Source organism: Anas platyrhynchos, chromosome 5 (genome assembly GCF_047663525.1).
Source record: "Anas platyrhynchos isolate ZD024472 breed Pekin duck chromosome 5, IASCAAS_PekinDuck_T2T, whole genome shotgun sequence".
Lineage (NCBI taxonomy): Eukaryota > Metazoa > Chordata > Aves > Anseriformes > Anatidae > Anas > Anas platyrhynchos.
This window is the reverse complement of record NC_092591.1, coordinates 28,917,802-28,940,627: the sequence shown is the minus strand read 5'-3', so window position 1 is coordinate 28,940,627 and position 22,826 is coordinate 28,917,802. Positions and strand designations below refer to the sequence as shown.

Below are 22,826 nucleotides of genomic sequence, written 5' to 3'. Positions count from 1 at the left end.
CCGGGCCGGGCCGGGCCAATGCGGCCGGCGGCGGAGCGGCGCTGCCCGGCGCAGCCAATGGAGGGCGCGGGCAGGAGGGCTGCCGTCGGGGGCCGGGGGGGCGGCGGGGGGGCCGCCGCCAATCGCGGCGGGCTGCTGGCAGGGCAACGCCGTGCTGCTAATGGGTGTTTTGCTCGGCCTCGAGGGGAGCGGGGTTTAAAAGCGAGGCGGCCGGGGGAAGGGGCTCAGAGGCGGGGAGACAGGGCTGCGGGACGCGACGCGACGGGACGGGCGGCGAGGAGGAGCGGCGGGGGGCCCCCACGCAGCCAGCCAGCCACGCACCCCCCCCTCCACGCACCCATGGCCGACGTGCATCTCTCCGGCCCCCCGGCCCTGGAGCGCCTGGCGGCCCGACGGGCGCTGCTGGCCGGCCACGACCGCAGCGCCGTCTGCAGGAGCCTCTTCGGGCCGGTGGACCACGAGGAGCTGGGCCGGGAGCTGCGGAGCCGCCTGCGGGAGATGGGCGAGGCCGACCAGCGCCGCTGGGACTACAACTTCCACACCGACACCCCGCTGCCCCCCGCGCCCGGCCGCTTGCGGTGGGAGGAGGTGGAAGGCAGCGCCGTGCCCGCTTTCTACCGGGAGACCCTGCAGGTGGGGCGCCGTCGGGTCCCCCTGCGCCGGGCTCCCCCGGCACCGTCGCCCCCCGCCGCCGGCAAGGGGGCTTCGGGGGCGTCGGGGGGGCGGCTGAGCCGGGAGAACCGTGCTGCGCCCCCCGCTCCCCGCCGCCGCGCCGTCAGACGGAGCAGCCCCGCCACCCGCATCACAGGTGCGTGCCCCGACGGGGGGAGCGGGGAGTCGGGTTCCCCCACCTTTTTTTTTTTCCCCCCGGTGTACCCCCTCCGCCTCGCTGACGCCCCCTCTCTCGACGTCCCCCCCCTCCAGATTTCTTCGCCAGGAGGAAACGGCCGGCGCAGCCCAAGGCAGCGGCCGAGCACCCCCCCGGCTGCGCGTCCCCCCCCGCCGCCGTGCCGGCTGAGCAGACCCCCCGCAAGCGGCTCCGGTGAGCCAGGTGAGGAGCACCCGTGGGGGGAGGATGATGCTCGGGAGGGGGCTTCCTATTAATTTTCTTACCCCATCATAATTTTTTTTTTCCCCGTCCCCCCCATAGATTTTTGCACTACGGCACCCACGGGACAGGCGCGCAGCCCCGGGGGCGAGGCGCCCCCCAGGCACGGCCAACTGGGGCCCCCCCGCCCGGCCCGGGCCCCGGAGCGGAGCCGGAGCGAAACCGGAGCGGAGCCGGAGCCGCAGGCGCAGCGCCCGGCCGCGCACGGAGCAGTGTTACCGTACAACTGTGCAATGTATTACGTTCTATATAGAAATGTATTATGCCTAATGTGAGTACACTGGTCGAAAGTGTAAAGCTTTAAAAGTCACTTATATGAAATGTTTAATCTCTGAGCTCTCAGTGCAAGGAAAAAAAAAAAGAAAAGGTGGAGGAAAAAAAAAAGAAAAAAGCAAGTGTATATTTGTACAAAAACGTTTTTTAAGAGTTATACTAACTTATATTTTCTATTTATGTCAGAAATGTTGATAACTGGTTGACATCCAATAGTCGTTTTTTTTTTTTTTCTTTTGGTTAAGCCAAAGGGCACTATATTTGCTTTTGTTATTTACAAAATGTAAATTTATTTTTATAGTGGGATTTTTTTTTTTTTGCATTCACAAGATGTAGTTATGAAATCAAAACATTTTTTAGACTTTACTTGAATACAAAACTGTTTCAATGGTTCCTGAGCTGGTTTGTACCACTGTCATTGCAAATAATGCCACAACTTCAAATAGTAATAATAAAAAAAATCCAGGAAACCCTTGCAATGCTGCTTGGTGTGTGCTGTGCAGATGTCCCGGGGGGGTGGCTGTGATCAGTGGGGCCCAAGCCCGTGTTGCTCCATGCATTGTGGCTGCATCCACACCCCCTGTGCTCAAAGCTGCCCCCAGTTGCTGAAGGAAAGGAGTTGGTGGCTTGTGAACACACATGTGTTAGCGCTGCTGGAGTTAACAAAGTGAGGTAGGGAACATGCACCCATAGAAGCCCCAAATTCAGCCTTTCTACACTTGTTTTTCCCTTCTCCTCTTGCCAAAGCTGGCCCCAAGACCCCTCCAGGGTGTGGGACTGCCCCACACTAAGGGGGGGGGGGGGGAATGGGGTGGGCACAGCCCCTCAGCAGGCTCTGTACCGGGCAACCCTTGCAATCTGCATGTCCCCACCCCAGGCTACTGTAGGAAAAAGCTTCCCCATTCCTCTGGTCTAAGCCCAGCATTAATTTTGAGGAAAATCCTGTGATTCCAGCTATATGTGTAAGTGGGGAGCAGAACAGCCACCAGGCAAAACACATGAGCACAGCACCTGGTGCTGGCACAGCTACGCACTCCTGTGCAGCTCATGGGGGGCACCCTGGGCACGCGCCCTGAGCCCCATGCTGGGGGGTGGGGGGGGCAACCACCCGCAGGGGGCCCGATCCTGGCCGCAGGTGGTGCTGGAGAGCAAAGGAGGGCAGCGGCTGGCTGGATTTATCCCTTTTAAGCCCTAGGAGCTGCGCAATGATGCTATTTCACGGAGCTGGGGGGGATGAGAGGGGGGGCAGCCAGGAGAAGAAGGGCGAGGGTTTAACCCGCATCAGTGCTCCCTGGCCCCCGCAGAGCTCGCCTTTGCCCCCCCGTCACGGCCACGAAACGCTCCCGGCTGTAAAAGTAACATTGATTACCTCCAGCTCCGTGATCGCTTAATCAGAACGGGATTATTTTACGCGCCCGCATCAGTGGCCGCTGCCTCAATACGATTTTCCCCCCTCTTTGAAAAGAAAAATAGCTTTTCCCTTTCCTTCTGAAAGCCAACAATACCCGGAGTGAGGCAGCTGGATCCTCCAGGATTTATGGGCTTTTCTCTCGCTTTCATGAAAGCAGGTGCCTTTGGGACCTCCATTGTCCCAGCCCCCCACTCATAATAGGACTTTCTGCAATGAAAAAATCCCCGCTCTGAGCTCCCAAATACCTCGGCCGCAGGAGCCGTGCCGAGGTGTCCCCGGAGCATCCCAGCAGAATGGGCAGGGGGCCGTCGGGCCAGGCGAGGAGCTCTGGTGCCTGAGCCCAGCCCCATGGGATGCGGGGCAGGAAGGTGTGCGGCTGCCCCGCACCCTGCTCCACCCAGCCCGCCTCGCCCCGGCACAAAGCACACTGCCCCTATTCTTTCGGCCTTTGTAGCCATATGGCAAATCCATGTAGACACAGCCAACATCCATTTATTCAGGCACATAATGTCCCGCAACAGGGAACAATTGGAACTTTGTTTGCTTCTATTATTGATGCGAATGGGCGACAGAGAGAGAGAGAGAGGGGGGAAAAAATCATTTAACTATAAGAGATATCCAGCTAATTATGAACCATATGTGCCTATAGTTTCAAAGCAATCCAATGAAGTTCATTTTAAATCTAGACTACTTTATTAGTACTGAAGACAGATGTCTCAACAGTACATGCATCAGAGGAAACCATGTAAAGAAGTTCTTGAAATATTTAACTAGGACTCATTCATTGTCAGAGGGGCTTTAAAGTGCCCTTTATCATGAGAATGCATAGGCAGAAGCGGAGGGAGGCTGCCCGTTGTTACGGCCAGCCCACTTACCCTTGAGTGAGAAATCCCAAATCCCACTTTGGATTTCACGATGGGGGTATTTTTTGGAAAGGATGCAAGATATCAAGGGTCTAGAAGGAGCGAGCTTGCAGCTCATTGCAGCTACAAAAAGACAGGTCTATATCTGAGCTGCTTCCATCCTAGGCTGAAGCCAGCTATGCTCTCAGAGGAATAACCTACCCCAAACCACTGCTACCTCTCCAGGGGATGAAAGCTGCACATTTGGGAGACTGCTGCTGCACTTCCAAGACAGGAGCTTTAACGCTGCGAGACCTCCAGAGCTTTGTTTCAGGCAAGCATCTCCCAATGCAAACCCCGTGGTGCCTACCTAAGCAGGAGACTGAAAGGGAAACTCATCAGGGGAAAGTCTTTTGGACCCCCTTTACCCCCAGGAAATGCAATTATCAGCAAACAACCTTGGCAGAAAGCTTGGCGCTATCTTTATGAGCGCAGCAACATCTACCAGTAATTAAGCCACTTCAGTTAGATGAATGCAACATATGGTTGACGCTGGGAATCATTCTCCTGCCTAGCCACGACTTTTCTTTCTGGGCCAAAACTTGTTCTATTATCACTTAGAATAAACAAAAAAGCTGCTTTCCACTTCTTGAGCAAATATTTGTCTCTAATGAGCATGAGGTGTAGGTAACAGGATGGGGGAAAATGGTAATTTTTAAAGCATAATTTCCTACATTCGAGTATAGAAATAAAATAGATCCACTAAATGCTTAATTCACTTACAACTGGTTGTCTTTGCTTAGTAGATCTGGGCAAAGGACACACGTGAGGGGGTGAAGAAATTGAATTGACCACATTTAAGCAGAGAACCAGAAAGTAGTAGTGCATGCATATAGGTACACATTCATACATGCCTCCCTGCCAACAGCCTGTACCCCCTCAGAACTGTTCTGTACATGCTTTCAGAACAAACCAGACCCAAACACGATCCCAAAATCTTTGTAAGATGAAAGGATAGAATTATATCTGTTATTCTGGTTAACACTTACTGAACAGAGGAGAAAGGAAGATGCTAGGCAGTTTGAAGAGCTGCAGAGGCCATAAAACCTCTTAAGCAGGCCTGGCTACAAGATTAAAAATAGCTCTAATTCATAGGCACAGGACAAACACAGTTTTGGAGCCCTATCCCCTGTCAGCAAAGCCAAGCCTCTGTTCCAGGAAGATTGGAAACCAGCAGTCGTGCAGCCTCACATCTGCATCCGCGGTGTCATGGGGACCCAAGCTGTGGGGACGCAGGGACAGCACTGTGCAGCATGGGGGTTGGGGTAAGCGGGTGCAGGTGGAGCAGAAGCAGGGCTAAGGCTGGTTTAGGCTCCGCATGTGTTTTTGGCTACATGAAGAGGAGAGCTTGGAAATGGTTGGCTATGGAGCATCTCAGACCAGAACTCAATTATTCACTTCCATCTCTCTTTATGTTGGTTCCCCATCATTAAATAGAGATAACAGCACTCACAGCTTATATATTAATCCATTCGTGTTTGAAAAGCACTCCAATACTACAACGAGCTGCACAAAATAAATCCAGCAGGGAAATTATTAATGTCTTTGGGCAGGGCTTGAACAGTGCGAAGTTAATAAGACCCAGCACTGTCCATTGAATGGAGAGAAAAAGCCAAACTGAGCAACTGCTCATTAAGCGAGCACCGTTCACCCTGTGCACTCAGTGCGATCATTTAATTAAAAAGATTTTATCATCATGCACAGACACAAGGGGGCAGAGCCAAAGTCTTCCCTGGTCCTTGCCGTTCCCGGTTTTCCTTCCTGCAGCCCTGAGCATCGCTCACCCATCCTCTTGTGTCATATGTGGCAGCAAATGCCACGTTTAAAGTTCAGCCCTGCTCTGCAGCACCTCAGAGCATTTCTCAGGTGCCACCTAAAAAAGAAACCTAAAAACATTTAACGTCTCTCTCCCCTCTCCCCTCCCCCCCCCCAGTCTTTAACACTCAGAAATCACTACATGAGCTTTGACAAGGCTTTTCACTCTGCCACAGGTTGTCCCCCATCCCCACTGACTCTTGAGGCAGGGACTGGGACGATCTCCCAAAATCACGCACATGCAGCACCACGACACCAGACTCCGGCTCCTACCACCCTTTCCACAACAGTAACCCTGGGAACTCTTCTCTGTGCCCATCCATGATGTGAGGCAAAGAGGTTTTTCTGAGAAGGAAGATGCTTTGATCCCAGATATTTTGGAGTGTTATTGGACAAGAGGGACAGGAGCATGCAGCCCTGCCTGCATGCCACTTTGTGACAACATACATGCAAGCCTTTCACCTCAAACACAAACAAATGAACCCCCAAATGGCCCCCACAACAAATTCACCAACACCAACTGGTCCCATTTTTACATTAAAAAAAACACAGGGAAGCCCCTGTTTGGGTCACATTAGGCAGCTCAAGACACACAAGGAAACAAGTCCTACAGCAGTTCACTCCGGAAAACAATGAGCATGAATTAAGTTGTTTTCATACATTCGAGGGTAATTGGTTTAGCAAAGTCTGTTTTCCCTTGGACTTTCATTCAAGAAGTTTTCAAAGGTGGCTCTAGTTAGCACAGCCTCAGCTCTACTTAGGCTGTGCAGCATCCCATCCACCACCTGTGGGTCCTCAAAGCTTTGGGTGACAGCTTGCAGGTTTTGCTCTCTCACAAAGGTAGTACCAAAATCTTCTGTGAACTTCTGGGGGTCTCTCCCCTGCCCCCCCATCCTTAGGCTAAACCCATTTTTGTTTCACTAACCAAACAAGCCAGGATACATATTATTCCAAAGAGGGATGCCCATATTTTGTGCTAAAACCAAACCTTTTGTAGCTTTAGCCAGAATTTTGTGTTTTGCATTTTACACCTGATGTCAGACCTCAGCGATGCCACCAGTCTGGCCAGTTTAAAATGCTTTCAACCAGTTAAAATATATCCAGGAGGCACAGTGCTGGAGGCATGTTATCAGTGAAGACTTTGGCAGTGCAAGGTTAAGCTCTGTGTGCCAAAGACTAGGGATGCACCCAGCAATGCTCACCTTAAAGCTCCTACAAGCATCAGGGAGAGCAGTGAGTGCTGGTTTTCTTCCACAGTCTGGGATCTGAAACAAAGCCATGAAGTGATTTTTCCCTGAATCACCCATAAAAATCAGTGGCAGAGTCAGATCTTAACCCCAGCTGGGTGCCCAAGCCCAAGGAGTGCAGCAGGTTACCGAGTATTGCAGGGTTTGACAGCACTGGGGGGGAAACACTGTTATTTAATTTGCACAGGGGTGGCAAGAGGCACGTCCCTGACACAAAGCCCACCCCTCTGCCAAATTTCACACCCCCCTTCCAGTGCATAGTAGGGGGAACCCCAGCAGCAAGCAGGAAGCCCTTCTTCCCATCAGCATCGCTCCCAAGCTAGGGCACTTCTCCAAGAAGCAGCCTTTTTACAGTGTAAATAAAATAAAAGCTGCAGTTTGTGCTTGCTGTCTGGTCTAACACACTTCCAGGCAGCAGCAACCATCTTTTTGGGGCGAATTGGAGAGATATTTGGGGATAACTTCCATAAAATCACTTTTACCAAATACCCATAAAAAAGTGCAAAGGCACCTTATCAGAGGGAATTAGCTGCAAATTAAAAGAAGACGTGCTGAGGGGGGTGTGTTTTATGCCTGCCTGTAAGATTTTTGAGGACTTGCTACAAAATTCTCTTTAGCCTGTTAATCTTACCAAATATAATAAAAAAAGGCTTCATCTGAGATCTATTAATGAGCAGAGAGAAAACAGAATTTATATTGAAGCTTGATCTGTATTCACTGAACTGTTCTGTCAGAGACACAGGAAGGACAACAGGGAAGAAAAAAAAAAAAGCCTTCCCCAGGTACTGTATTCCCCTGAAATTCAGCTGTACAGAGGCAGGATGAGTACAGCCTGAGGAGAAATACTGCAAAACATCCGCATGGACAGAGTTTTTCTTGACCCTGCGGAATATAATGGCAGATAAAGAGGTTGACCATTTTGGGAGGAGGATGCCTTCATTTCTCGACGTGACTGTAGATTATTTCGGCTTCAGAAGACAAGAATGTCCCTTTAACATCTGACCTGGCCTTTATTTAAGAGCAGCACTTCACGGTTCAGGAAAGACAGACAATTTTCTAATTCCCAGCTCTGCTGGAGGCTGAGGCAGCAACTTCCAGACAGGACACCTGCTAACACTAGAGAAATGGCATTATTATGTCTACAAGTTTACAAATCTGAGGATCAAAAAGCCTTTGCTTCTGCTGCTACTACACAGGCCAAGGACGACGACTTCTTCAAAACAGACTTTCAGAGGTTTTTCTCCCCCCCCTCCAAGAAATGGTTTCTTTTTGCTTTCAGCGGATCGGTTTCCACGTGAAGAAGTCAATAGGCAAAGAGTTTCCTAAGTTTCAGTGGTGTGTAGCAGAAAGGGGATTAGACCTGGGGCCTTTTTACTGGCAAGCCTTTAAGCAAATAAATGTTCTTGAATTCTTAGAGAAACAAATCTAACTTAAACAGAAAGCCAGAATATATGGGATTTGCCCCTCCCCAACTTGAATTTAAAAGTAATGGAAAAAAAAAAAAAACGGGAAAGAGAAATAATTACTAAAGATCTAAGGGATACTAGGGCTAAGTCTTTGTCCACAGTAAATGTACTTTTATTTTTTGCTAGTCATCCCAAGGGGAATGCCTGCTTCCACCTACTCACTATGAGTTGTCAAGCACCAACACCCCGTGCAATGCAGTTGTTCGCTTACACCAGCTCAGGTCAGTCCAGAGCTACGATTCCCTAGCAGTGACAGAAGCAAAAAGAGATCTGCACACACGTACACACACACACACACATGCAATTACTCAGATCTTTACTCAGACCCTACCTGGTAAAAAAAAAAAAAAAAAGCAAAAAAAAAAAAAAAAAAGCATCACAGCTCCTTACCCCACAGTCCCAGAACCGATGCCTGAAATTTCTCTCTTAAGGAACAAGTGAATCACAATGAGTAATTCTTGGTTTAATGGGCAGTTTTCTTAAGCACCAAAAAAAACCCCACTGTGTATATTATCCAAACCTCAAAAGCTTAAAAATCCTGATTGTGTGCATACACACATATTTATATATTTATAATACCTGAGAGCAGCCCCTTGTTCCAGAGCAGCTCCAGGTGCCTACAGTTTGCCAGCACACAGCACACCTGGGTCAGCATTTGTGGGCTGGCTTTAATTAAGCCAGATAACCACGGGTAATTAAGGCAAAGCAGTTGGCTAATTTGCTCTGAAGTCAGCAAGGGAACAGTTAGCATCTTGCTCTAACAAACTGACCATAAGGAAAAAATAAAGCATAGGCCTGTAAATGAGCACAAAATGATAATCCGTGTGATAATTTTGTCTCTCTGCACTGTCAAGCAGCTTTTAAGACTTTTCTAACCCTAATATGACTTAACATACACCTCCCTCTTCCCCTGCAGGCTTAGGGGGGGGAGCTGTGCCCAGTCCTGGTCCCCATCCCACACTGCCCGGTGCCCTCTCAGCCATCAGGCCACCGGTGGCACCTGCATCCCACCCACACCAACGCTGGTTTTTGGGGAGGAAAATCGCAAAAGAGGGGATGATAAGGGACACAGCTTAGTGGTGGCACTCAGGCCAGGTGGACTCTTGGACTCAATGACCTTCAAGGGCTTATCCAACGTGACCAATCCTATGATTTTCAGCCCCAATCCATCTTTACCAACCTACTGATGGTGAGGAAAGCTCATTTTCCCATCTCCCCAATAAGATGGATTTTCCTGCCTGGATTTGGGCTGATTTCACTCCAAATCACTCAAGGAGGAGAAGGCTTTGCCCTTTTTTCCCCCGTTTTTTTTTCTATTTTTGCCCATTTTTGGCTGGCAGGACGGAGCAGGGCTGCGAAGGGAGGGAGCGGGGAGGCCGAGCTCAGGCAGGGATTTTAATCTGATCACTTCCCTGTCAAACTAATCCCTGCCTGACTCGGATCGGACTTTTAGAAACGTGCCTGGAAACCAAAAAGCAAACCTCATTTGAATGAAGCACACACTCCGCGGCCCCCATCTGCAAAGGGCCGCAATTAAATGCAAAAAAAAAAAAAAAAAAAAAAAAGGGAGAGAGGGAGAGAAAATTAGCATTTTCCGCGGCCATCTGGCATGAGGAGCAGGCGATGAGGAACAAAAGGAGATTTAGGCAAAGGGGAGAGGCGAGTGTGCCATGGCATTGACCTGCAAATGAGCCTTTGTGAGCGAATTAAAGCTTCCCGGACCCCCCGGGACACCCCAAAACAGGCACCATTACAAACCATCCGGACAAAAACCCACTCATCAAAATTGTCTGCGTTGGGGGGGGGGGAGGAGGGGGGGGCTGCATTTAAATCCGCACCTTGCCCGTGTCCCCCCGCTGTAATAGGCGCTTAATAGCGGCTGGGGGGGCACGGCCCCCAGCGCTGCTGTGCCGGGGGGGCACACACACATTTGGGGATGGATTCGCTTCCAGATGCTGCTTAGTGAAATCCGGGGGATGAGGGATAGGGCCGTTTGAAGGTGTATTGCAAAAATTAATCGGTTTTCTCTCCTGGGGAAAGTGATAACCAAGGATGCAATGGGCCAAAATGCAATGGGAAACTGTCAGGGATGGAGCTTTTGTCATTTCTGCCCCCCCGCTGCCCCCCCGGGACTCTTCCCTTTAAACTGGGGAAGCTGGAGGATTTCGGAGTGAAAGCAACGGGCTGGGCCCGAAAAAGAGGAAAAAAAAAAAAAAAAAAAAGCCAATTCCCCCCCCCCCCCCCCCATAGAGGGAACGAGGAGTGAAGTCGGGGGCCAGCTGGGGGAAGCTTGTAGCTGAAACGTGTTCCTTTTATGAGGCTCCCCCCGGGGCCAGCCCCATTGTAACCCGCCCGCTGCGTGGGCTCAGCTGCAGCCCCCGGCCGCCGGCAGGTACCGGGGGGGGCAGCGCCGGGGCTGTGCAGAGCCGGAGGGGACTGCTGCGGGGGGGGGGAGCCTGTGCACGGCTGCGTGCGTGTGTGTGCATGTGTGTGCATGTGCGCGTGCATTTGGATGTGCGTGCGGGCTCGTGCATGCATTTGCGCATGCATGACTGTTCGTGCACGTGTCTTTGTGTATGTTTGTGTGTGCATGTGTGTTTGTGCGGGCATTTGTGCATGTGTTTGTGCATGCGTGTTTGCGCACGGGCACGCGTGCACGCGTGTGCGTATGCATGCGTTGGCGCGTGCATGTGCGCGTCTGCACGCGCATGCACGCGTGTGCATGCATACATGCGTGTGTGCGCGCTTGCTCCTGCAAAAAAAAAATAAAAAAAATACGGCGCGCGTTTCTGCCCGCGCACCTCCGCGCAGGTGTGCACGGTCCCGCGCGCGGGCAGTGGCGCGGGGGTCGCGCCCGCGCGCGGGAAGAGGCGCGCGCCCCCCCCTCGGGGCTCGCGGCCGCTCCCGCCGGCGGGCGCTGCCTGACGGGAGGGCGCTGACGGGAGGCTCGCGGCCGGCGGTGAGGGGACGGCGGTGGGACGGAGCGGGGAGCCCCCCCCCCGCCTGGTCCCGCGGGGCCCTGCCCTCCGTGAGGGGCCGGGGGGGACGCGGGGCACACGCACGGTGCCCCCGGCAGCTGGGGGAGCGGCAGGGGTTTGGGGAGGGGGCGTCCTGCAGCGCCAGGTGACCGCTGGCAGCCCCCCCCCCCCGCTTCGCCGCGTGGTGTTTTGGCCCCCTCCCGGGGGGGGTTTGCAGGGTGAGCCACAAGGAGAGGGGGCGGTGGGCACGGGGGGTGGGTCGGGAGGGGGCTGCCACCTCCCTGAGACCGGAGGTGAATAAATTATGACCGGGCGAAAATGAGAACAATGTCTGGGAGTGAGTGTTTGCTAGAGAGTTACTGTTGTGGGCTTTGAAATCAATTGATACATAATTAGATTCCTCAAGAGAGGACAAACAAGGGCCGCCATTCACCGGCTCCTTCTCCCACATGCATCCCAACGAGAGCGCAGGCTGCAGCCGAAACCAGGCAGCCAGCATTCTCCAGCACTAAAAACATATTCTGGCTTTGGGTGTTCATTTAACAAACAGATCCTTGAACCTTGCTTCTGTTTGCAGTTTATTCCGACCATGTTTCTTTGTGCTCAGTTCATTAAAACATGTCTCTTTTGAGATCTATTTTTACATTTCAAGAATCCAGTATTGTACTTTTTTTTGTGGTGGCAGATGGCCCTAGACATCCAAGCATAAGCTCTTTCCTGCTTTTTTTTTTTTTTCTCCCCCCTCCGCCTTCTTTCTTAGGTCCTTTCTATGCCGCTCTCGAAGCCACGAGCAGCAGCAGCCGCCATCCATCCCCTCCTGTGAGGCCTGGGTCCAGCTCCCACAGCTCCTGCCTATGCATTGGGTGGAGCAGGAGCAGAGCAGAAGTGGAACAGGAATGAAGCAGCAGCAGAGCAGACGCGGCTTTCCATACGGTAAGAGCACTTTGCACCTGGCTGCGTCCCGGTTGGGCATATGGCACACCAGCCGACTTTACATCCTCACCTTGCATTTGCCATCCATGACTGTTTTTGTGGTGTCCCGCCAAGGGGCTTTGTTAGCTGGTGGGGTTGAGGTTTATCTTTCAGAGGGAGGGGAAAAGCTAGGTGCTACAGCCCGGGCACACAATGGGATTCCTAAAAATAAAGATCTGGGTTTGTGGAAAAGTGCTCTGAAGGAATGGGGAAAAAAGTATATAGCAATTGAAAAATACATGGTAAGGGTTATTGAACAACACAGCAGCTACCCCAGCCAAGGAGGCCACCTAACTAAGGCAATGGCTCAGCTCCTCCCTCTGCCCCCACGCTTGATGTACAAGCAACAACCACTTCAAAACCTGTTATCAAACATGGATCTGAGAGCTGCAGCCATTAGCAGAACTCACGTCAGATATGAATAGGATTAAAAACCAAACCAAAACATGCCAGCATCAAGACAAAGAAAGCTCTCTCAGGCGTTACAGACCCGTCTCTTAGGTAAGGTGCCAGTCTGTACTTTAGCCTGCAACAAGCTGGCTGTCTTGAAGGCATTACAAACAGCATGACAAATTCCTGCATCCTGTTAAACACTGGGATCTTCAGGAGGAGGTAAGGTAAAGCTGACACAGGAGATGTTTGGAAAATTAGGCAGAGGTAAAGCTGTCTCCTTTAAAATGAAACAAAATGAAATGTCTCCTAGTAAAATGAAACAAAACCCAGGAAGTTTTCCAGCAAAGATGTTTGGTTGGATGGATACTAACCAAAGCAGAAGTGCTCAAACACACACATACACAAGAATCTATTTTGATTATGTTGGTACAAAGGTGTTACGTATTTATGTATGTATCTCTGCACGTGCATATGCCATATCTGGGTTTGTGTGGTTCATTGCTACACCTGGGTTAAGCAACAAGCTATGGGCAGAGCCAGCTGAAGCTCTTGGTCAGTGCAAGCAAGACTGAGTTTTGCTGCTCCATGGATGGGGTGCACCCACGCCCACATAGGCTGCTGATGGGATGGGGTGCCCTTCCTTCGTGCCTGCCCCAGTATCCTGGTCTTGAAAAGTCCCTTGCTGTAAATAGTTGCCCCCTTTGTGTCCTGAACCAATCCTATCTACTGGCAAACTCTAAAGGAGGAGAATGTGGATTAGAGTTGGCTTGAAAGTTGTCCCATCCACTGCGGTAGTACAGCCTAGAGGTTCCAGAATGCATCTTGTTGCCTTTCTGGTGAATCAGGACAGGAGGTTAATGCATACAGCTTACTGGAACAGGTTTCCATTGCAGCTGCAAGTCCCCTTATGCTGGTGGCCCCAGCAACAACAGGGAGTGGAGACAGGACCACCAGCCATTCCTGGCTGGATATATAAAGTGCTTCAGCTGCACCAGGGGGATTCAACCCAGGATGCTACTGCAGGCTTCTCCGGGATGAGTCTGTTTCATGTTTGCCTCATGTCAGCCTCCAAAGAACCCCAGGTTTCTAGGAGTAGGCTGGAGGGGAAGAAACAATACAAGCTCCTTCCTTTCCCTTCCACGTGACTTCCCTTAACCTTCATCTGATGGGATGATGCTCACAAGTGAAAAAGTGGCAGAAGAGATCTGTGCTTCCATGTTAGGAGCTATTGCCACCTTGATGAACACCTTGGGGCTTCTGTCATTTAGACACTGTTCCTTTTACTGTCTTCCAAGTGCTTCCTCCCTCCATCCTCCACATTCAAAACAAGCATATAGGTGGAGAAGGCACGGGAATGGGAAGAGCCTTAGAGCTGCCAGCTGCAAGCAAAGTCTTGGAGAGGTCAGAAAAAGCACTATGTAAACAAAAGTAGTGAGCAGGAAGCGCTCACAGGGCAGGGAGTGTTTTGGGCTTGTCGGGGTGGGGGTGGGAAGGGGAAGTCTCAGCAGATCCAAGCTTGATTCATCTTAATCCTCTTCAAAAAACATCCAGGCCTTTCCAACACCTGCTCTTTTCCTTCACCATCATCTTTGTTACTGCTTGTCTTGGTTATTTGCTCAAGAGTATATTAGACAGCTCTAGAGCTTTTGCTGGTAGAAGGATGAAAGCAGAGGCAAGGTGGTAGACATCTACTACTAACTAACTCTCCCACAGGTAGCACAGTCCTCTGCAGAGACCAGCCAGAGGAGAGCTTTTAAGAGGAGCTTAGGGATATCTGGAATTCCCGTTTCCTCCCATTGTACTGCAGATTAGATAAGGCATGAGGATGGGTGAGGAATATAATCAAGGACAATGGACACCCCAATGTCACATCATGTACCTGTGCTGCTGCCTGAAGGTCTCCCTCCTCCTGCAGGCTCCCCCAGGCCAGGGGCTCCCAGTGCAGGTGGAGTGGTTTCCCACTGCCCTGCGAGCCTGGGGTTCTGGAGCAGCAGCTCTGGGGTGGGCTCTGTCTGCAAAGCAGTTGGTCCTTTCTGGGTGCTGGATGCCTAGGTACAGAAACCAGCCTTTTCTTCATGCAAAGGGTAGGCTTCAGCCCTGCAATAGGAACTGCCCGCATCATGTTGCAATGTGAAGTGATGTAGACTTGTCTTTGTGCTGATTAAAGCCAGCAGGAATGGCTAAACCTGGCAGGTGGTGAAATGGGAAGAGATATGACTCCTTCGTTTGCCCCAAACTGCGCAAATCTACCCAAACCACTGCCGGTGGGGAAAAGGACCACAACACCACTGTGTCATGTGTGTCACCTCTGTTGGTTCCACTGCACCAGAGCCCCTCAGTGCTGCCCCAGACATGCTCTGCACAGCATGGGGCGTACACCACTGAAAGCAGACACAGGAAGGACCAAAATTCTCACTGGCACCAGTTCAGCACTGAGAGGGAAAGAGTGTCACCCAAGGGTGGAAGAGGATGGGGGTCACTGTCCTGGGTTTACAGGAGGGGGGCACATCTTGCAAAATCTGCACTGCAACACACACACACACAGAGGCTGTCTGGGATTCAGGCATTCCTTGCACAGCATCCACCTGGAAAAGCAGAGTGGAGGAAGAAAAAAAAAAAAAAAAGTGTTGATCTCCAGCATAGAAAAAATCATCAGTTGAAAAATGACAACAAATAAGTCAATTTCTGAGACACCTGGACCAGAGCTACCCACCAGGGGCTGAGGAGGCACTTGTCCAACCCTGGTGAGATCCACCTCCAAGATCAGCGCTGAGCCCAGCACAGCTAATGCTAGCAACACTTATAAGATGCTAAAGGGGGATAGCAGATGACACCAGAGTGGGAAAATTCAGATGTCTGAGCTGCTCCCCTTCTCACAGTAGTGGGACTTTTCAACCAAATTATCTAGCGCTGGGACCGTTGGTATCCAGTATTGTGTTTTCAAGGCAGCACTGCAGAGTCAGTTTTTCACTTCATTAATTCTGTACAATGTGCAGCTAGACCTCAGGTACATTTTTAGAACCGTGAGTTCCATCTGTATCATCAGGCTGAAGAAAGCAATAATGAAAGGGTGCTGACCCACTTAATACCTAAGATGCTTATCCATGCAGTTGGGCTAGAAACTTCAGTTTCTTAAAGTTTGATTTCTATTTCACTAAAATATATATTTATTTCATGTAAGAATGAACTGAGATCTTTCCCCATGTCATCATCACACCTGTTCCACCCATCCCAAACTCCTCCAAGCCCAGACTGCTGCAATTAGAATGGAAATCAGCGAGTGTTTTAATTGGCCACAATTATGTGGCATGTTTAAATCTCCAGTGATAACAAAGAGAACATAATGAATAATCTTGATGATTTTTTAGTTGAGCATGTACTGCTTTAGTTTTATTGCACAAAGAAAACACCTAAAGTGATTTTAAAATGAGTATAATGCTTAAAACAAAAGAAAAACACACACACAAGCCAGGAAGTAATAGTAAAATTAAAGCATTTCAATTTTGATTTTTGAATAGATTTAAATACTGTGAATGTCATGTTAGATAATGTTTTATTAATAGGAGTTGATGTACATGTAATTTGGCCAAAGAGAGGTGGCAGAGTTGTTCCAGGAGCAAGATCTACCATTATACAAAATCAAAACGTACTATTTTTATGATGAGTATTTAGTTTTAGTAAAACAAAAAGGCAACAAAACATACAGAACCTCAGACTGGTAAGTGCAGGGGAAAAAAAGGATTGGGGGAGTATTTAAACGGGAGACAGAACTGAAACACTGTTAAAAGCTACTTGAATAAGCCTATAAAAGATCTAAAAAATATCAGAAAACTAGTGAGGCCAATGCTAGGAACGTAAAGAAGGAAGATTTAATAAAGGTATTGAAGAAATAAAGGGCAGTATTGTGGCAGCATTTAGAAAATTTAGGTGCCTCATGGGGTTTCTCTCAACTAGTCCTGGTTTTCAGGTGGCTGGTGCTTTGTTGTTGCCAAAATTCTATCTTCAAGAGGGTCTAGGCTGGGTTCATTGAAACAGAGGGACCTAACATTGCTGATTAGGTATGGAAAACTTGACTTAAGTTGTTTTTGTGCTGCTGAATATGGAAACGGAGAAAAAAGGAAAGCAAATGAAATAACAGTGAATGAAGCTGTGGAAGAGGCAGCAGTCTCAAAGCAAAGGGGAGTCCCAAGCAGGAGGAGAAGCACAGAGGTTGTGAACAGAGAGACTGGGGAGCAAGTGACTGTGCTGTGAAGGAGGATATGCCAGGGAACTGGCCGGATCCCAGCTTGTCTCCTTTTCTGAGGGATGGCCACCCTTAGCCCTGCAGCTGCTGAGACTGTTCCAGCACACGCAGCATTCCACTATCAGTAGTAGCTTGTAACATTGGTGTGCCTGCTGGCAGGCACAGAGCACAGTTCCCCTGCACAGAGCACTGGGTTAAGACCTAGCTGTGTGCCTGTTGGTAACGTCAGGGATGGCAGTGCTTCTTTGAGGGCTCAGAGCATGATGCTTTTCATTTGTGATTTTTGCCTGGTACAAGGACTGTTTCTCAGCTGGGAACAAACCTACTTAACAACTCCAAAATATACGGCAAGGAAAATACTATCTTAAGCTCTTACCTGCTTAATCAGAAAGAGAAGCTGATGAGGTGGTTTGCAGACTCCCTATAGGTAAACACAGAAAATTTAAAACAATGACATCACCACACCCTAGCCAGATGTCCCTCCATCTTCAGTTTCCTTGGGAGAGTCTCAGTGCATTGCCATTACATAGGACAGGGTCTTTTTCCAAGGTTCCTCTCAGAGGAGAAGCAAGCAGAGCCAGCAGAGGCTCAGGTGAGGAGCTTTATTCATGGGGCTGCTCTTCTCAAATTGCTGGCCATACTGCATCTGTGAGCATCCCAAATCTAGCAAATGGCACAGCAGTGCTCACAGGCTGCAAGCTGAAGTCAATTACATGCCAGGTGCACGTGATAGAGTTATTGCTGGCCTTCAAAATGCTTTGCAATCTGATCACACTTACCAGCTTTTTGTTTTTTCTTCTTTTCTCCCCAAAACAGAACTAATAAGCTACTTTCTGTAACAAAAAACTAAGACTTTCACCTATTCTAATGGCTTCAGAAGCTGTGACTCTTAGAAACAAATCACAAGATAATCATAAGATCACAAGTAGTGGCACTTCTGCCATTTTAAACATCTGTGTCTTTGCTGCTCATAGCTTAAATACCATTAATTTCAAGCTGTAGCATAATATCTAGCAGTGAATTGGTGTGGCAGGCCAGTTTCCAAGGAGACATCAACCATAATCCTACCATTTTTGTAACCAGAAGAGCACTAAGCACAGCTGAGCTCCCACTGAACCCAGTTACAAGACCTTCATCACTTTCAACAGGAGGTAAAACAGGCTGCGAGGAACTGTGCATGCATGTGATCTCGATGAATCCTCATTACAATGATAGCAGAAAGCACCTGTTTATTTTACGTGTGACCAGCAAACGTGTGCTTCTCTTCCAGTGGATGCACAGGGGATATGGAAGAGAAACAGTCCTTTCCATTTGGTTTTTATCTAACAGGAATGACCAACATGTTCAGTAGCTTTCGATCCTGACTTTTCAGTCAGAGTTAAGCTGTAAGTGCCACCAATACCCTCAAACTAAGTCCAGAGGAACAGGAAACCATCATTGGATAGTCCTAGTGTCTGGTGTTTTCCCATATGCTTGGTAAAAGGCAACACGTTTTATTGTAGGTGGGACCCAGCCTTCTGTATAAGCCTTTGCTGAACATATTTTACAAATCCACATATAACAGACAGACTGCCTGTAACCAGCATAGAAATAAGAAATTCTTACAGACAGCTTATTCTCCAGATAGGTCTGTAGCTGTGTTTTCTATGGCTATTTTCCTAAACACGTGCCATTGTCTGCTTCAGAGGCAGTGGATGAAGGACAGCAGCCTGACCTCTCCTGGCAATTACTGCTTTTCTACAGTGAGATTCTTGGAGGCTGGAGCCTGATTTGTTCACCATAAGTACTGATTCCCCATAGCCTCTCTCATCAGCTGTGGGGTTTTGCTCTGTATTAAATGTTCTCTTTGCAGAGCCCTTATTTACAAAGGCTTCGCTGGCACAGTGGAACTGCTGCCCAAAAATTTAGCTTGAAAACAGTTTCCAGGAATCATCTCTTCAAGCACTGTACTATTGGAATGATCTTCCCCTGCGCTCCCCTACAAAATGCGCAGCCAAATTCATGCCTGACGTAAGCCATCCAAATCCATGCTGCGCTGCAGAGCTGTCCAGTGGGTTTATCTTGCTGTGCACGTGATGCACGTCTGTTCACTTCATAAAACTCCCTTCCATTCCTGGAATTGTGAAACACACTTCATCCTTTCCTGGAATACCTGTATTGGTAGGCTTATCCAACAGCTTTAAATACATACCTTCATTTTGGTTACTAGGCAACTTTTGGTCCCACAACAGAGCAAACCCCATCCTTTTTTCAGTTGTTTTTGTATTTACGCAGATGGGTTACCTTGTCGTGACTTGTCAGTTATGACAACCAGCCACAACCAGAGTGAAATTTTAATACCTTTTTTTTTTCTTTTTTTTTTTTTCCCCTGCATATTAATCACAGCCAGGCACTCTGCCGGTATTTTAGGCAGGACAAGCACCTAACTGCCTTGTTCTCACGTGGGCACGTGCATGTGTAAACAGTTTCCAGGTCTTTGGTCTGCAGGACAGGAAATCCTCTGCAGCCCAGCGGTGGAAGAGGCACAAAGTGGGCAGCGGGGGCAGGACAACAGCTATATACATATAGAAATAGAAATCTGAGTTAAAGAGATGCAAAGGCTTCCACAATTCAGAAGAGATTTTATCTTTGGCATACAACGCAATTTACAGTTTTGGCTGCACACTTTCCAAAACAATGACAGACACTCCTCCGGCACGTCTTGCTTTCTGCTCATTTCTCTCTCTGCTTGGATCGTTCACCTAAAGGGTTGTGACCCATATTTCCACTTCGGCTGTTATAAAGGGTTATTTTGACGTGAGTGCCCTGGCTTGGCTCTGTTTCCACGCGAGCAAGCTGCTGTTTCCGGATGTGCTGTAATCAAGGCCCCGTTTACGCTGCAACAAGTTGGTCTTGAGCTCTGCAGCAGGCTTCCTGGACTTTTTTGTTTTGTTTTTTTTTGTTTTGGTTTGGCAGCAGCCAAGCAGTGCATCAGGATTTCTGTGAGCTCAAGTATGAGCTGCGTATGAATGCTAGGGCTGGTACAGAGACCACTCAGTGAAGAAAAAATACAACTGAAGGACAGAGCAGACTGCGTGCAAATGACATTGTTTAACTTCTGTTATTTTCCTCTGGCTGCATCATACAGTGTCAGCACCGACAATAACACCACAGTCCAGCAGCAGAAGCATACATAGCCATAAAATTTTAGTTATTAAACACTTTCAATCCTGTCCCTCTCCCTTTCTCCCATTTACTGCTCATTTTCTTACCCAGCTTGCATCTTGCCAATGGCATCACATCTGATGGGACACTCTCTCCAAGTGAATCCAGACACGTATGCAGATGTCAGACTTTACATGAGCATCCATGGTGATGCAATACTGTCATAATTATATCTAATAATCACAAGCCCAGCTCAAATCTTTCTTAATGTGAAGGGAGCTGTATCGAGCCCAACAGCCCTCATCAGTGCCAGCAGTTGGCGTGAGGGGTTGTGTAATGCAGGAACGAGAGGACGCCGGTTGCAGCTGTGGAGGTGCAGAGGCTCACGCTGTTCAGACTGCTGGAGTTCTGTTCCACAAACCTAGAGAGGGGGCTTTGGAGAAATTGCTAAATTTTGGAACGTCCTCTGATGGCTCTCTCTGGAAACATCCTTAATTAACTGCCACAAAAATTCCACCCAGGGCCCCCTTCTTGCAGAAGAGTGCTGCACACAGGTCCTGATAGCATCCGTATGGGCTTTGAAGGACCCAAGCATGAAGTCTGGCACACGGCTAGCACTGGCTGGAGAGTGATGAAAGATAGTGGAAACTGGAGATGGGACCCCAGCCCAGAGTGCAGCTGGAAATGGTGCCAGTGGCATTTCTGTGCAGTTTTACAGACTAGGGATGCTGTTTGGCCGCAGATGTTGACTGCAGTAAAACACGCACAAATTGTATAGTACAAATGTTGCTGGATTTAAAAGTTTCCTTGCGAAGTAATGCAAGTTTGCAAATCCGGAAAGAATATTGTTGGGACTTGTCGAAGTGCTCAATATAAACTGTAACACGCAAGCCATTAAAATGAAGATATTTGGCATTCACAGTTACACATATGGGCCTTTCAAAACCATTCTTCTGGTTTGGCAGCTCCTGCGATCCTTGAATGATGCATGACTTAGTTTTATACGTTCCTGTAAGATGCTTCTGCGAAGTTGGCATTTTTTTAAAAGCTTGTTGCTTGTGAGCTGGAGAAGAAAGCTGACTACAAAATGTAGGTCTGGTCTGAGAGAAACTTGTGAAACCCACTTGCTTGCGTGGTTACTTTTCCAAATCCTAGCTGGTGTCTGGGCTTTGTGTTCGGTTTTCACCAGGCTACTTCTTGATGCACAGATCTTGAAGCAGATGTTTAGAAGCACCAGTGAAGCAGGATATGCAAACAAAATGTCAGAGCTGTCCAAGGCTGGGGACACTTTCTGTGCTGATAAGCGACTCCTATGAGTGGCCAAACTGATCCATCTCCCTCTCTGACAGTGCCTTTGTCTAAGGGGACTGTTGAGTGAGGCTTTAAGGCTAAGCAGAGGATAAAAACTTACAATTGACCATGTCCAATGACTGCCTCAATCATGTGACATTTCCTCCATGTACATAAAGGCATAATTGACACTTTGGACCTTGCAGATGTTTTGCAATTCATTTGGTTCCCACAAAGATATCAGAAAGTAAGTCTCGTGAACTGGCAATACTGTGCTTTCCTCTGAACATGCTCTTATCGCTAAAACGTATTTAGATGCAAATCGCACCATGTCTCATGGCCCCACTTGTTTTGTTTTGCTTTTTCCTTCCCATTGCCTCTAAACAGACTGTGCCATCATTTTTTCCTGAAAGTATTAAAATACTCAGACATTCCTGAAAAAAACAAGTACACTTGTCTTCTTTGCAAACGATCTGATTCACACGCCAATGTCAGTGTATCCTTTTGCCTTCTGCTCATGGCGTTCTGCTTTATGCTTCCTAATTTAATTTGTCTTTCTGTCTGTTCAGTGATCCTTTCCAAAGAGAAATCTTTTTGCTGGGAAGCTATTTGCAATGCTCTCAACAGAAGCAGATGATGTGAACAACTGGTTGGCTTCATCTGGGTCTCAGAGGTCTGGACAAAGGGAGAATAGCATGGTCCAGAATGTTTCTTCCAGAAACAAAGTGAGTTCTGTGATTTCTTCACATTACTTTAAACAATGACAAACAAGACCATATATATAGAGAAAGAAAGAGTTAATCGTCCTTCTGGATGCTACAGGCACTTCCTTCCTTCCTTCCTTCCTTCCTTCCTTCCTTCCTTCCTTCCTTCCTTCCTTCCTTCCTTCCTTCCTTCCTTCCTTCCTTCCTTCCTTCCTTCCTCCCTCCCTCCCTCCCTCCCTCCCTCCCTCCCTCCCTCCCTCCTTCCCTCCCTCCCTCCCTCCATCCATCCATCCATCCATCCATCCATCCATCCATCACCCACACTCCTTGTTTTCTCAGATGATGAGGCTTATGCCAGCCTCAGCCACTAAAACAGGGCAGGAACTCAAAAAAGCAAAACTTGACAAAAGCAAAGCCAGTCAAAAAAAGAAAGCAGAGTTCCCATTTTATTTTTCTTCAGAGATGCAGAGACAGCCATTCTCATTCAGGAGCCAAACTGTGTTCCTTACTGTCCTGCATTTCCTTTATTTTCCTTTCCTAACCATTTAAAAAATAGTTTTGAATACACTTGGTGCTGCTGTATGTGAGGACTGGCTGTGGTAGCTGAGCTCCTCAGTTCATTGCCTGCAGATACCCTGGGCAGCTGGCTTCTCTCAAGGTGGTGCGGTTTCTCCCTCTCTGTCTATCCCTTTCCTCTGCTTCCACAATGCACAAGAAGAATTTCTGAGGGTCACAAAGCCTCACCACTAAACTGCATGAAATCACAAATCTGTGATTCTGCTGCAACACAGCACTGAGGTAATTTTATCGTTTTCAAACAAGGTTCTAAAATATAAAGGTACAGCATCAGAAGGATGACTAAAAATGGAAGGTACAGCTT

At 48.8% G+C, this 22,826-nt stretch overlaps 1 protein-coding gene and 2 long non-coding RNA genes across 6 annotated transcripts in view; 2 read left to right on the top strand and 1 right to left on the bottom strand.

The window, feature by feature from the left end:
* Positions 1 to 38: 38 nt before the first annotated feature.
* Positions 39 to 1,860, top strand: CDKN1C (cyclin dependent kinase inhibitor 1C). The gene is made up of 3 exons (XM_038180273.2): positions 39 to 808; positions 925 to 1,051; positions 1,151 to 1,860. Exons 1-2 carry the CDS (start codon positions 58 to 60, stop codon positions 1,044 to 1,046), a joined length of 873 nt encoding a protein of 290 aa, XP_038036201.2. The 5' UTR covers positions 39 to 57; the 3' UTR covers positions 1,047 to 1,051; positions 1,151 to 1,860.
* Positions 1,861 to 10,480: 8,620 nt separating this feature from the next.
* LOC110352760 (uncharacterized) overlaps positions 10,481 to 22,826 on the top strand; it is a 79,614-nt gene continuing 67,268 nt past the window's right edge. For 2 of the 4 annotated variants that reach the window (XR_011809616.1, XR_002402269.4), the window contains exons 1-2: positions 11,189 to 11,418; positions 11,961 to 12,133. This is a non-coding gene — a long non-coding RNA (uncharacterized lncRNA). The other 2 variants (XR_011809618.1, XR_011809617.1) reach the window with 2 other exon arrangements.
* On the bottom strand, positions 12,127 to 17,709 carry LOC106017163 (uncharacterized). The gene is made up of 4 exons (XR_002402271.4): positions 17,335 to 17,709; positions 17,185 to 17,229; positions 14,445 to 15,150; positions 12,127 to 14,366 (listed from the first exon to the last, which is right to left on the bottom strand). It is a non-coding gene; the product is annotated as an uncharacterized lncRNA (long non-coding RNA).

Coding starts and splice junctions, on each gene's coding strand:
- CDKN1C (XM_038180273.2), top strand. CDS start 58: ATGGAGGGCGCGGGCAGGAGGGCTGCCGTCGGGGGCCGGGGGGGCGGC. Junction 809..924: donor CCCCGCCACCCGCATCACAG/GTGCGTGCCCCG, acceptor CCCCCCCTCCAG/ATTTCTTCGCCAGGAGGAAA.